The sequence below is a fragment of the Archocentrus centrarchus genome, chromosome 6 (genome assembly GCF_007364275.1).
Source record: "Archocentrus centrarchus isolate MPI-CPG fArcCen1 chromosome 6, fArcCen1, whole genome shotgun sequence".
NCBI lineage: Eukaryota > Metazoa > Chordata > Actinopteri > Cichliformes > Cichlidae > Archocentrus > Archocentrus centrarchus.
In genome coordinates this window covers 31848018-31861697 of record NC_044351.1, presented here as the reverse complement: position 1 = coordinate 31861697, position 13680 = coordinate 31848018, and the positions used below count along the sequence as shown (strand labels likewise).

The window sequence follows — 13680 nt, the reverse complement described above, 5'->3', positions numbered from 1 at the left end:
CTAAAACATTTGATGCTTTGTTATCTTTGAGTAATGGACTACAAGGAGCTACTGTCATGATCCAGTCAAAAGTCAAGGTCAACAAAATTTGCAAAATTTTAAAATTCACATCTCAGTGAATTTTTTCATCTATTATGATGTAATTTGGTACTCAGTTATAAACAGTTACTGTTGATAAATGGGAGAGGTATGCGCTTTACTGAGTGCCCTTCTAGTTTAACTGTTAGTTCAGCCGTTTTGGAGTTTCAGTTTGGGTGTATCAACAGATTGACATACTTTTTATGAGACGTATTTGACAGTTTTAGCAATTTTTTCACATATACCATGTCACTTCATACCATATTTTCTCCCTGTACAAAACTGAAACATTCCTCGAGACAAAAAAGACAAAAAATATTTCTTGCCAAGAACATGTGAAAGTGTGGGACATTGTCTCAAGATGTGGGACAGGTGGACAGGATTAAAAATGCTCTGCAGTCTCACATAAAAAGGGACACCTGGTCACCACAGGTGTGCAACTATCCGATCTTTTCAAGTGCGACCTGTGTCTGTATGGCCGGGTCGCATTCATCCGACCTGCACTTCATTGATACTCGACAAACATCACTATTCTGCGTCCTGCTACGCAGAATTAAAGCGAACTTCCTTCCACAAACGAGGAGCACGCTCGCTACGCGTGACGTTGTTGTGTCCACTACTGCGCATGCGGAACACTTTTAGGTTCTTTTGCAGTTCACACACAGATCTCATCCAAGTCACATATATTTGGAAATGTGAACGACCACACACAAAAAAATCGGATTTCACAAAAAATCAGAATTGGGTCACTTCAGGCTGCAGTGTGAACGTAGCCTTGGTGACCTGTGTCATGACTGTGTTATAAACTGCCATTATTTTAAATTTCTCAAGATCCTTAGTGCTTCTCAAATCAAAATATTTCACATTAATTATGACAGCAAACTTTATTTAGTTATGCTTGTGTGATGAAAACAAAACTGAGTTGTACCATAGTAATAAACGTGAAATATGAACATACATTCTTGGCCTTCTCCTCTGCATTTCTTGCTTCCTGAACTGTGTCATCCACTTCACTCTGGATCTGAACCAGGTCAGCCTCGAGCTTCTTCTTGGTGTTCAGAAGGCTTGTGTTCTAAGATGTGGAAAGTTATTATTTTAGGATGTGCATTTTTAGCTTGTGATTATGAGCATTACAACTGGAGAATAATTACATTGTCACTTTGAAAATGTTCACCTGAGAGTGCAGCAGTCCAACACGCTCACTGGCATCCACCAGCTCCTGCTCAGCGATTTTGCGGCTTCTCTCTGTCTGCTCCAGAGCAGAATGAAGCTCCTCGATTTCAGCCACCATGAGAGCGTTCCTACGCTTGTTCTTTGAGGACATCCTGAGATCTGACAGCATCGCTGAGGTGCAATTATGTACCTTAGCAAAGCAATTATGGAAAAGATATTCACATGAATGATAAAATGTACTTACCACAGTGTGTGCAACAGCTCTGTGCACAGTAAGTAATTTCCCTTTGGGATCAATAAAGTATTCTGACTGACTGATCTGACTGATTCCTCAGCGATTAGCGTGGCTCAACTGACTCTCCATCTCATTCAGGTCTCCCTCCATCTTCTTCTTGACGCTCAGGGTATCATTCCTGCTCCTGACCTCAGACTCCAGAGCGCTCTGCATGGAGTCAGTTTTCAGCTGCTTGATCTCTTCATCTTTCTCTGCCAGCTTCCTGTTCACCAATGAACAAATGTCTGAATGACACAGATTTACCTCAGCCTCCTCAAGCACTTTCTGGATCTCAGTCTTCTGTCTCCACCTGTTTCAAAGCCTTCTCCACCTCATGGATGCTCTTACTGGGCTTACCAAGCTGTTAGAAATCTCCTCTGTAGAGATATGTTTAATATTTTCCACTCTTAAAACATAAAATATGAACACCGCAAACTACTTGCCCAGTATAGCAGATACGCATGTTGCAGGTTATTGTTTTCACACTTCATGGTCTGCAGCTGATCCAAGGCTTCCTCATAGGAGTTCTGCATCCTAAACAGTTCAGTGCTGAGAGAACGAGCTCCTTCCACCTCTGCCTGACTCTCCTCATACTTCTGTTTCCACTCTGCCAACACCTGGAAATACATTCAGCCTACGCAGTGAAAACAAACACACATCTGTATGTGCAGTATTTGTTACAGTAGGAACCCATTAGTTGTAAAGGCTAGTGTGTGTGTGTGTGTGTGTGTGTGTGTGTGTGTGTGTGTGTGTGTGTGTGTGTGTGTGTGTGTGTGTGTTTAAAGGGTGGGGAACAAGCACGTCCCTGGACTGGAGGATTGGTTAGAAAAAATGAATGTTCTGAGATGAACTGAAGTCTGCTGATATGGTTAGGCGACATACTGTGCATCCTGCACATGTCTTTGATTTTAACAGTACTAAAGATTTATGTGCTACAAATTACCAAAAAATTCTGCATGAAACTTTTAACAAGGAACTGCCCTGCACAGAAGATCTGAAACCATCTAAATTCTGTTACCGTGCTGGAGTGTATGCATGAAAATGTTGCAGGCTGCTCACTTAAACAACGCTCTGAGTTTGTTCAAAACTCCTGGTCAGATATCAGGAAGCTGTGAGTTAGCGCTTCACAGAATGAAGAACTAAACACACCCGTTCCGTCTGATATGCAACAAGAATGCTTCTGATTGGTGATTCAAAACAAACACAGAGTCCATAGCAATAAAACATGTGTTAGCCTTTTGATGTTTTTTTTATTAATTTGTTCCCATAACAATCACGTTGTCTTCATTTAAACAAGATAGCTTTTAAAAATCAGCAGTGACTGAGGTAATCAGCTCCTTTGTGAATGTGCCTCCCACTAGGAGGACAAAGGAAGAAAAACAAAAGGGATGCAAACACTATGCAAATTTTCCATCTGGGGTGACTGTCACTGAATTTCCATACATCAAAATAAGGCCAAATAATTACAATTAAAGTTCAAACCAAACTGCAGTACTGTACAATCAAGCTGCTGAGAGGATTAAATGATGTAGGAAAACAGCAGCTTCCATCAGATATGCAGGCACCATTATAGTATTTCCATTGTCTTTAAAGGTAACAATGCAAAGGATCTAGTGCAGCACAATAAATATATATTTAGCCATCTATTCCCACACATACACAGGGAGAACATGCAAACTCCACACAGAAAAAGCCCATCCAGATGGTGGATTTGAACCCAGGACCTTCTTGCTGTGAGGCAACAGTGCTAACCACCATGACACACCTAAATGTATAATCAAATAATGAAATATCCCTTTACATTGAATGGTAATCACTTAATTAAAAGGTTAGACAGAGTCTTCTTAACATACAGGGTTCTTCCTGTTCTCAGTCTGATGGTGAGGAGGTAAAAGGCCTACCGGGACCAAAGGGTGGAGTTATGTGGACTCCAGATTGACAGGTGATGATGTACGCTGGTGTGGTGAAGTCAGAAAAGAGTGGAGAGGGCAAACTGGGAGGTCAAAGATCACACAATGTGGTCAGGGTGGGGATTTTGAGGGACAAGGCAGTTGTTGAAGCTCTTGTAAAAGAACAGAATAAACTAAAACTAAAATAAATATTGTAATAATCAGCAAAGTAGTTATAGGAGTACAACCAATAGATTGTCTGCTCATGATCAAGTCTATATGCATCTCACAAGGTGGGATCAGACCGATCAGGGAAACTTCTGACATTAATTCAAATACTTGATACTGATACATTCAAAAAGTGCCAGTATTTTTGGATGATGAAAAATAAACACCCAAATAACTGTCCATAGTCACTTAACTAATATGTTACTTGGGGGAATCTGTGTAATGATGTTATTATAGTCCATTAACCTTGCTGAATTTGAGCAAAACTGTCCTTTAATTTCTCAGGAAACTCTGCACACATATAAGGTGGATGAGTTTGTTTATTCTAATTCTATTCTAATGTTTTTTCTCACCCATGAGAAACACATCAAATGAAAATAAGCTAGAACACAGTTTATGTCACACTGAAGATTTGAATTAATTTTAATACGTGAATCATGAATGAAGAAGTGGATTACCAGCAAAACTGACAAAAAAAAGAGTAAAGGAGCACATCAGTACTGGAGCTTTATTTCTCTTAATTTCTTCCAAATAACACACACACACTCTCTCTCTCTCCCTCTAACTTTTGTCTTAAAATGCAGAAATCTTATGGGGATATGTCAGTGTTTTACGTAACTGTGACATAAATACAGTGTGTCCAAGCTTTTGACTGCATATATAAATGAAATTATTACAGGTGTTTTTTGGTCCATGGAACAGTAATCAACAACGAGGCACTACCGTAAATCTTAGGATAGAGGTTAAAGAAGATTTAACCTGACCTGCGCGTGTTTCACCGCGGTTCAGAATTACGGCTCACGGGGCCGCTGGTGGCAGAGCGCCGCCCACACGGCACTCCAAAGGTTTACACTTTCTATAATAAAAACCTAGTTTGGATGCATAAAGCAAACACTGCTCACCCACTGTCCTGTCTACCCCTTATCCGTATAAGGGCTATCACACTATCAAAGCCACGGTACTTTCAGAGATATGCTCATTTTCCTGCATTGAAATGGGTTTAGTCCGGGAGTGAAGGGTAACGCAGAACGCACGACGCAGCGCGCTTGTATAATTAACGTTATATATTTCAGAGAGGGTATGCTTAACCAGAGCCAGTCATTTGTATGCCTTTATTATCTCACCCTTCCAGAACCCCACTGCTTTATATCTAATTTTTTATATCAGCGTATCCCTCTGAGCCTTTCCCAGTTTGGCTGCGCTATGAAATCGAAACAAAAAGCATGTAGCCAGCTATTCCCTGAGTTTCGTTTTAAATAAAAGCGACTCTGGCTGGCCGCACTGTGTAGCACTCTGCGACAAGCATTGTTGGTGAGTTTTTATTTTATGTCTGAACATTATAACCTACCTCGTGTCGCAGACTTTTGCCTTGCGGCGCAGCCTGATTCCGTTAATTCTGTTGAGTTGAACACAATGACGCAGGTCTTTCAGGCGCGTTACCTTACACGACCTCTGCCTCAAGCCACTTGAGGACAGGCTGCGGGGCGGCAGAGACAAAGCGGTGGACGTTCATTTTTACATTAAAAGCCTTTTCACGAGGCCAGAGTATTGAATGCAGCTACAGACTTAGCTACGTAAAAAAGAGGGAGAGAGAGAGAAAAGAGAACAAAAAAAAAAAAAAACACGCATCTGAAAAGTGCTGCGTAAACGCACGCTCACGTTCTTAATGAGTCGAACGTTCCACGCTACTGCCTATTTCTTGTTAATAATCCACATAAACTTCCCTAAATTATAATTCAATTAACGCTTTTTTTCCCCTTATAGGGACACTTTTAATCGTTTAAAGTGTAAATCTATAAAGCCGATGGAAACATGCAGCGATGGTTTGTCAGATGCATTAATGTCAGCAGCAGAGGGTGTGTTTAAAAAAGTTGGCAAAAAAACCAAAAACATTTACAAAAAAACGAAACATTTCTGCAGCTTCATCTCACTTCCTGTGAAAATGTGAAGCACAGGGACAGGTTTTTGCACATGAAAATGTATTTTTATCCTCCTCGTGCGTCGACTTTGGCCTGTGGCTTTCTGTGTGATTAAGCTCACAGTGCTGAATATTGAAGCTTTGATTGCTATAGCGTCATAAGAAACCAAAGATATAAGAACTAAAATGGTTTGCTGTTTGTTCTTCAGCCCTTCAGTTAAAGCTCCATTTCTCACGCAAGATTGTGCATCTTCCTTTTTTGTTTGTAGCTGATGGAGTCTGACCATGGATGAGGAGGTCGACCTTGACCCTGAAAATGTGAACTCGGTCTTGGCTCAGGAATATTTAGAACTTTTCCACATTCTCAGCAGTCAGTCGCCCTCAGTCATAATGGCGCTGTGTCACATGATTCCTGCTGAAGCTCGGTGCCAAAACCAGCTGGACCCCACAAGCTCTTGTGCAGCAGGACCAGAGCTCATCAAAACCATGTTGGACTACTTCAGGTCAGCCAGTGCTGGAGAATGCCAGAACTTCCTTCAGAGTGTGTGCTTCTCATGTGAGAACATCCCCATGCGCCTGGAGTCCAGGCTCATGTCAGTGGCAGGATATGAAACCAGTGAGTATGAAGTGATGTTTGTCCCTGACTAAAGCTGTGCAATCCTCACTAACTTTCGCCTTAAGGTTCGCTTTAGTTTTTAGGGGCTTATATTCAGTAAAAACTGTAACACGGTGCGAAAGGTAATTCAAAGAAGTCTTAAACTTACATTTTTGTTTCATACATACATTCATACATACACAAGTTTCATGCATTTCATGCACAGTACCAGTCTCTTGCTAAAGGGGTGGGGTGGGGAATCAGACAGGGTTAAAACACAGAGGTTGACGCGGAAGTAGGTGACTTTCATTGCATATGTAAAGCACCAAAAAAAAAACCAACCCCACAGTGAACAGAACAGCAGCCATGTTCTGCCCACACTGCATTCATTACCTTTTATTTTATTAATAAACTTGTTAAATCACCAAATTCAGGAGGAAAAGTTGTTTTAATATAAATGATGATGCACAGCTCTTAATCTGTCAAAGGTGGTCCATAAAGCCGGGACTTAATCATCAGAATCCCTTTTTTTTATTGTATAGATTCTCACTGTGGAGCATTTTAAATACTTTTGGTTTTGATGTTGCATCTCACATTTTTTCACGACTATAATGGTTTTATTTTGGGTTCACAAGTTTGTTAGGATCTAAGTTTTCACTTAGCTCTGGAGGCTTTGGATTTTGATGTTTTGAATGAATGAATGAATGATACTTTATTGATCCCACAATGGGGAAATTACAGTTTTCACAGCATGAAGTTGAATAATAAGCACCATAGTATTTTAAAAAGAGCTAAATGTGTTTACATGCATGGCTAACAGCATGACTTTGTGTTTGACTGTTCAGCTGATGGTATACAGTCTCTGGCCACTGAGAACGTGTCTCTGGGAAACACAGGTAAATCGCTTTAGTTTTTAACTGTCTCATACTGTATTATCTACAGTGATTACACATTTCAGATAAATGTGTACAGAATGATTGTGTGGGTGTGTGTGTGCATGCAAAAGATTTGTGGTTACGTATACTTGCAGGTTATTTTCCATTCATTTTGTGTTTTATTTTTTTGGTTGTCATAAATCAGACTGACTGCACTGGGTATAACACGAAGTCAGTTAAACTTCAGGGACATCAATCTGTCCAGTTCAGAGGCATAAATGATTATAAATCAATTTTAGCTGTTTTGGTGCAATTGAAAGTGATATAAGAGGCACTGGAGAGGCAACACCAAGATACTCCCCAAAGAGGAAATGCTTTTGCAAGTCGTTCTGCAGACCGTTGCTCTCACCTTATGCCTCCTTACTGATTTTTTTTGGTTGTTCTGCTTTTGTTACTAGCTTTCTTCTCGTTCCTTGTAGCAAGAGATGGTACCTGCAGATAGCCAGTGTGCCATCATAGAAACATATGGAGTCTGTTTATGACAGTTTGGTCATTAAAATCGTTTTCGTAAGCTTCTGGCATTGCTCCTCCTCTTCCTCCTCACACAAAGGTGCAAATGCTGGTCCTGCTGTTGGGTTGATGTTCTTCTATGACACTGTCCTGTCTCCTTGTGTAATGGTGTCTCCTCCATACTCTTAAGACTGTGATGAGAAACTCAGCAAACCTTTTTGTGATGACATGTATGGAGCTGGACTACCTGTGTAACATGAATGAGCTGCAAAAAAAAGCAGAACTCGAGAAAAATGAGTCTTGGGGGAAAAGGAGAGAGCGATCATCCGCAGACACCACCTGCAAAACGATTTCCTTTGTTAGGGGGGAGGAGTCTTGTTTTTTCCCCTCTCCAGTGGTTTGTGCTTCCGCACTGGGCAGACTGACAGACGTTTAACTGAGTTTCTGTTATACTGTAAGATTTTTGCCAAAATCATCACCATAATTACAGCCATTCTGCAACCACTCAATAATCAAGCTTCTTCTTTCAAAAGCTTATTAGAAAACGGTGTTTTCCTCTAAATTAGTTTTATGATGTTTCTTGAGTTTTTTAAAGTATCACATGTATTATTATACATGTATTATCTCAGTTTAGTTTACAGTAAATGCTCAAAAAAATAGATACAGACTAAGTGGAAAAGTGAAATTGAAAGTTGCAGATTGTTTATGTGAATTCATAAATTCATGTGACTTGTTTGTTTCACTTTGGGAATCCCCTAGCATTTTATTTGATTGTTTTATTAATGTTTAGACCATGTTGAAACCAAGAAGGCGGTTTAAGAAAATGAGTTACAAAATATTTGAAAATCTTGCAACACATTTTATTACATTCATCCATTTTGATATTTTTTAACCAATTTTTTTTCTGCAGTATTTTCATGCGCTGTATGTTTTCTGCGTTTTTCTGCATTGTAGACAGTTGTGAAAATTCTGGCCCTGCTGTAACGGATCACGACTCATCACCAACATCATCAGAGCAGCAGCTCAGCAAGCGCCCAAGGATTGGTAGGATACATATGTGACACTTAAACCCTCTTGCATTATAACTCCATTCAAATACACAAACCAAGAGAAATATTTAAGTAATTTATTTAATAATAATAATAAGCTGATAGTTGAAGGACTGGAACTCATGTTGGGATTTATCCAGCACCCATCTAGTTATAATTATATGGATTATGTGGATTAATTATAATAATTAATCCACCATGGTTAAAGTATTTCTTAACATTCAAAGCTCCTGCTTTATGTTGACAGTCATGCCTGTGCTGCCAAAAAATAGCTCTGACCCTTTGGCACATTGACCCATGAACTCTGTTCTGTGGTTTCTAGCATCATTGTGTTGGCAGCAGATCCTTTTGATGTTGGATATAGTGGATAGGGGGACAGGGCTTACGTGGATTAGGGTTACACCTCATCCCACAGATACTCAGTTGGATTTGGATCAGGAAATCTTTGGTTGTGCCATTTCATGTAGTTCAACAACTTTTAATCTGTGGATTATCCTACTATGGGAGGCTGATGCTGTCAGGGAGTGCCCATGCTGTGGATATCAAAGTAAGATCAATATGAAAGCTAGTAACTAAGGTTTCCTAACAGAAAATTGCTCTAAAGCAACTATATGCATTATCCACTTCACCTACAGTATAGCTGATTTTATTGTTGTTATTTGTTGTACTTCCTGAGGGAAATTGTTTTCTAATGGATTACATCCACAGATCACTGGGAGCAGTACATCGCTGCAGCGGGGAGTTTCTTGCTGAGGAAGTGGGAGCGGCTCAAAGATGGCCTGGTGAGGGAGGTCCAGCTGGAAAACGTATGGGTCAGCCTGAGAACTGCAAACAGAAGCAGGGACAGACCTGATCAAACTCCTGCCTCAGCAGACAGAGGGGGCAGAACACCAGGTCACCGAGACTTCCCTTATTGTACCACAATAGCTTCTGAATACATATCTGACTATTTTCTTTAATAACTGATCTTTTGAAAGTACTTTGTTGTATAGGAAGAAACAAGTACAAAACCGCCTTGCATGTTCAAAGTTGTGGTGTGGTTGTATAAACATAAAACATATCTAATCATTAACATTTCAAGTCTGCTACACACTCACTGCACACCTTTCTCACCAAACTCAGAGCCTGATGGGGATTATGGGTTTCTGGAGTCCAGAGTGACTTTGGAGACGTTCCTCCAGGGATGTGTGGGAAAAGTGACAGTTCTAGTCGGCCAGACTGGATCAGGAAAAACTCTCCTATCGTCTTATCTAGGACAGCAATGGGCTAATGGACTAGTAAGTTCCCTTTCTTGTCAGCATTATTAGGCACGGTCAGTGTTTATCTGCTCGGTTACTGTTGATCTGATTTGTATTTAGAGGAAGATAGAAATCCCTTTATTTGTCCCACAATGGGGAAATTTCAGAACAATGGGGAAATTTCAGGAATTCTCAGCCTCTGAGAATTTGTGATATAACAACAAGGCCATACTAAATGTAACTGACCTAAACTGGTTTTAGCGTGGCTACCATTATTTTAGTTTAATCAAATCAGTATAGTTTGCTGTAGTATAGGATATTGGATGCTGTGGAACCATCCCGGAATGCTCACAGATGTTTTGGGGAAAAACCTAATTAGTAATTAAATTTTTGTTCATTTAGAATAACCGCAAAGGAGCTCCTGGGACAAAGAATGGGGCTCAGTGATTGGTCATTAAGTAGACCTATTCACAGAGCTGTCGTGTTACTATCTGGCTGCTAATTCGTCACCACTACCTAAAACATGTAAACAGAATTTGATATGGCCTTTTTTCCTCTTCCCTTGTCCTTCTCTCATCATCCAGGGTCCTATACCTTCGTCCTTCATGTTTGTCCTGCTGGAGTTTCGTCAGCTTAATCTACTGTCGCGCCCTCTGTCCCTGTCAGAGCTGCTGTTCCAATCCTACCTCCCCCCAACTGGCGGAGAAGATGCAAAGGTATACAAGTAATGCTTGAATAGTAGCTGTTAAAAAACAGGGCATTTGAGATACTAAAGATAAAAAAGAAATTACCAAAAGGTGACCCCTTGGTCAGTTCATGTGTGTAGATAAGACCACGGTAATCACATCGGCCTTGGTATGGTTCCTAAAGAACTCCAGAGCAGTTTGTTTATGGTGGGAATGTGATCCGACCTCGATCCGCATCTACCAGATGTACGCTGCAAGTTTGAGCTAAACACCTTCCCATTGCCTGGTATGCTTTGCATTCTGGGATGTGGCAGAATACCATAGAAACAAAGTGCAACAATTAGTAGTAAAATTAATGTAAATTGAAGGTTCCTTGGAGTTTTTCTATGTGAAAACCAAACCAGGGGAAAAAGGCTACAAGTTTAAAAACTCATCTGCTGGTTTGGACCAGAGTAAACAAACTACACATGTGAAGTCATAATGGTCTGTGCTCATTAGGCTAAGTTGTTTTAAGAGTTGGTCTAAACTGAAACAAACAAAAAAAAAAATCTAAGGATTTAGCCCTGGTAAAATAAGAAAAACTGAAAAACCTGTATGTTGAGAAATGTTACATTTAGTTGCTCTCACATTCTGAAGATAGTCTGTGTTTGAACAGAAAGCCATTATGGACTACCTCCTTACCAATCCAGAGCAAAGCTGTTGGGTACTGGATGGCTATGATGAGTTTTACAGCAAACTGAGCAGACAGGAAGTACAGAGGGTACCGTTGGACTTGGAAAATCCTCTGCCTGTTGTAGACCTCATCTCAGGGTTGCTAAATCACCAGCTCCTTCCAGGAAGCACCGTGCTGGTCACCTGCCGTGTGCGGGATCTTATAGATTTCGATGGCATATCGGATAAAGTAGGCCAGCTGCTGGGTTGGGACCACCATGAGATCAAGGAGTATGTAAACAACTTCTTTGGTGCCAAAGGTAAAAACTTTATTGTTTTTTTATATTTAAATTGTGCCATTGTGCTTTATTTATAGAGCTAGATCAATTAACATTTAATACTGCAATCTCTTCTGAGAGCAGGTCACTGGTTAATCATAGTAGCTCAGCTAAAGTTTACATTTTGTAGAATCATCAGATAAGATATTGTATTGCATGTATTGGAATATAGCTTTTGCTGTTTGGTTCACGTTGAGCTTTTTATTTTATTTTATTTTGCTTTTCAGTGTGAGTGAAAAAATGGTAAAATGTATTTTGTGGTTTCTAAAGCCTGAAGGCAAACTCTGGTAAAGACATGGTGGAGACTTTAAATAGAATCAGAGCTCTGTTGGGCCGAGTACTCATTTGAACTTAACTGACTTCATGAATTTCTTCACAAATAACCATTGGAGAAAAAATGATTTATTACTATCTTACAGACATATCATTATGTACAGCTACTTTCAATACTACTTAGACTCTTTTGCTCTGATTGATCTGTCGATGTTAACTTCAATATTTACTTCCTCTAAGCCATCAGTGTTTCTATTAGATCCCATTCCTACAAAACTGCTCAAAGAAGTCTTACCATTAATTAATGCTTCATTGTTAAATATGATCAGTCTATCTCTATTAACAGGCCTTCAAGGTGACTGTAATTAAACCTCTACTTAAAAAGCCATCACTGACCCAGCTGTCTTAGCTAATTATAGGCCAATCTCCAACCTTCCTTTTCTCTCAGAGATTCTTGAAAGAGTAGTTGTAAAACAGCTAACTGATCATCTGCAGAGGAACGGTTTATTTGAAGAGTTTCAGTCAGGTTTCAGAATTCATCACAGTACAGAAACAGCATTAGTGAAGGTTACCAATGATCTTCTTAGAGCCTCTGACAGTGGACTCATCTCTGTTCTTGTCCTGTTGGACCTCAGTGCAGCTTTGATACTGTTGACCATAACATTTTATTACAGAGATTAGAGCATACTATAGGTATTAAAGGTACTGCACTGCAGTGGTTTGAATCATATTTATCTAATTGACTTCAATTAGTTCATGTAAATGGGGAGTCTTCTTCACACACTAAGCCTGATTATGGAGTTCCACAGGGTTCTGTACTAGGACCAATTTTATTTACACTATACATGCTTCCCTTAAGCATTTATAAGTAGAAAGCATTGCATACATTTTCATTGTTATGCAGATGATACCCAGCTTTATCTATCCATGAAGCCAGATGACACACATCAATTAATTAAACTGCAGGAATGTCTTAAAGACATAAAGGCCTGGATGACCTCTAATTTCCTGCTTCTAAATTCAGATAAAACTGAAATTCTTGTACTCGGCCCCACAAATCTTAGAAACATGGTGTCAAACCAGAGACTTACTCTGGATGGCATTACTTTGGCCTCCAGTAACACTGTGAGAAATCTTGGAGTCATTTTTGAGCAGGATATGTCCTTCAATGCTCAAACAAATATGTAGGACTGGTTTCTTGCATTTGTGCAATATTTCTCAAATTAGAAACATCTTGTCTCAGAGTTGATGCTGAAAAGCTATGGGAGGCAGAGCCTTCAGCTTTCAGGTCCCTCTTCTGAGGAACCAGCTCCTGGTTTAGATCAGGGAGATAGTCACCGTCTCAGTTTTAAAGATTAGGTTAACTTTCCTTTTTGATCAAGCTTATATTCAGGTCTGGATCAAGTGACCACGAACCCTCCATTAGTTATGCTGCAATAGGCCTAGGCTGCTTCCTATGACACACTTAGTGTTTCTTCTTTGCTTCTTTGCTCACCTCTTTTCAATCTCACTGTTATACACCACTCTGCAATTATTATTTTAGGGTCTTTACAATATAAAGCACCTTGAGCCAACTGTTTCTTGTGATTTGGTGCGATATAAATAAAATTGAATTGAATTACTGTTTGCAAAATTGGTGTTAAAAATTTGTTGAATGATCAGAATATGAGAAGGCCTGTTTGGACACAATGGATTTACATTGAACTCATGTAATACATGCATTTTGAAATTACTGCTGTGCAGGACATGTTTTAATTAATTTTACCAGATCTCTGATCAGGTTGAACAGTGTTATGCTTTGTGTTATGTAACATCACTAAACTTCATTCAGTAACCAGTTATTTAAAAAAAAAAAAAAAGAAACAGCAGAGATCTCAGTCAAACTCAGTCTGAACATGCCTGACC

At 39.7% G+C, this 13680-nt stretch overlaps 1 protein-coding gene across 2 annotated transcripts in view; it reads left to right on the top strand.

The window, feature by feature from the left end:
- The first annotated feature begins 4893 nt into the window (after nucleotides 1-4893).
- nlrc5 (NLR family, CARD domain containing 5) overlaps nucleotides 4894-13680 on the top strand; it is a 33756-nt gene continuing 24969 nt past the window's right edge. For both annotated transcript variants that reach the window (XM_030731104.1, XM_030731103.1), the window contains exons 1-8: nucleotides 4894-4953; nucleotides 5830-6176; nucleotides 7001-7051; nucleotides 8495-8584; nucleotides 9298-9483; nucleotides 9712-9866; nucleotides 10412-10543; nucleotides 11169-11484. In XM_030731104.1, coding sequence (XP_030586964.1) covers nucleotides 5846-6176; nucleotides 7001-7051; nucleotides 8495-8584; nucleotides 9298-9483; nucleotides 9712-9866; nucleotides 10412-10543; nucleotides 11169-11484 — 1261 coding nt within the window. In that variant the 5' untranslated portion in view covers nucleotides 4894-4953; nucleotides 5830-5845. The remainder of the gene's footprint in view (nucleotides 4954-5829; nucleotides 6177-7000; nucleotides 7052-8494; nucleotides 8585-9297; nucleotides 9484-9711; nucleotides 9867-10411; nucleotides 10544-11168; nucleotides 11485-13680) is intronic.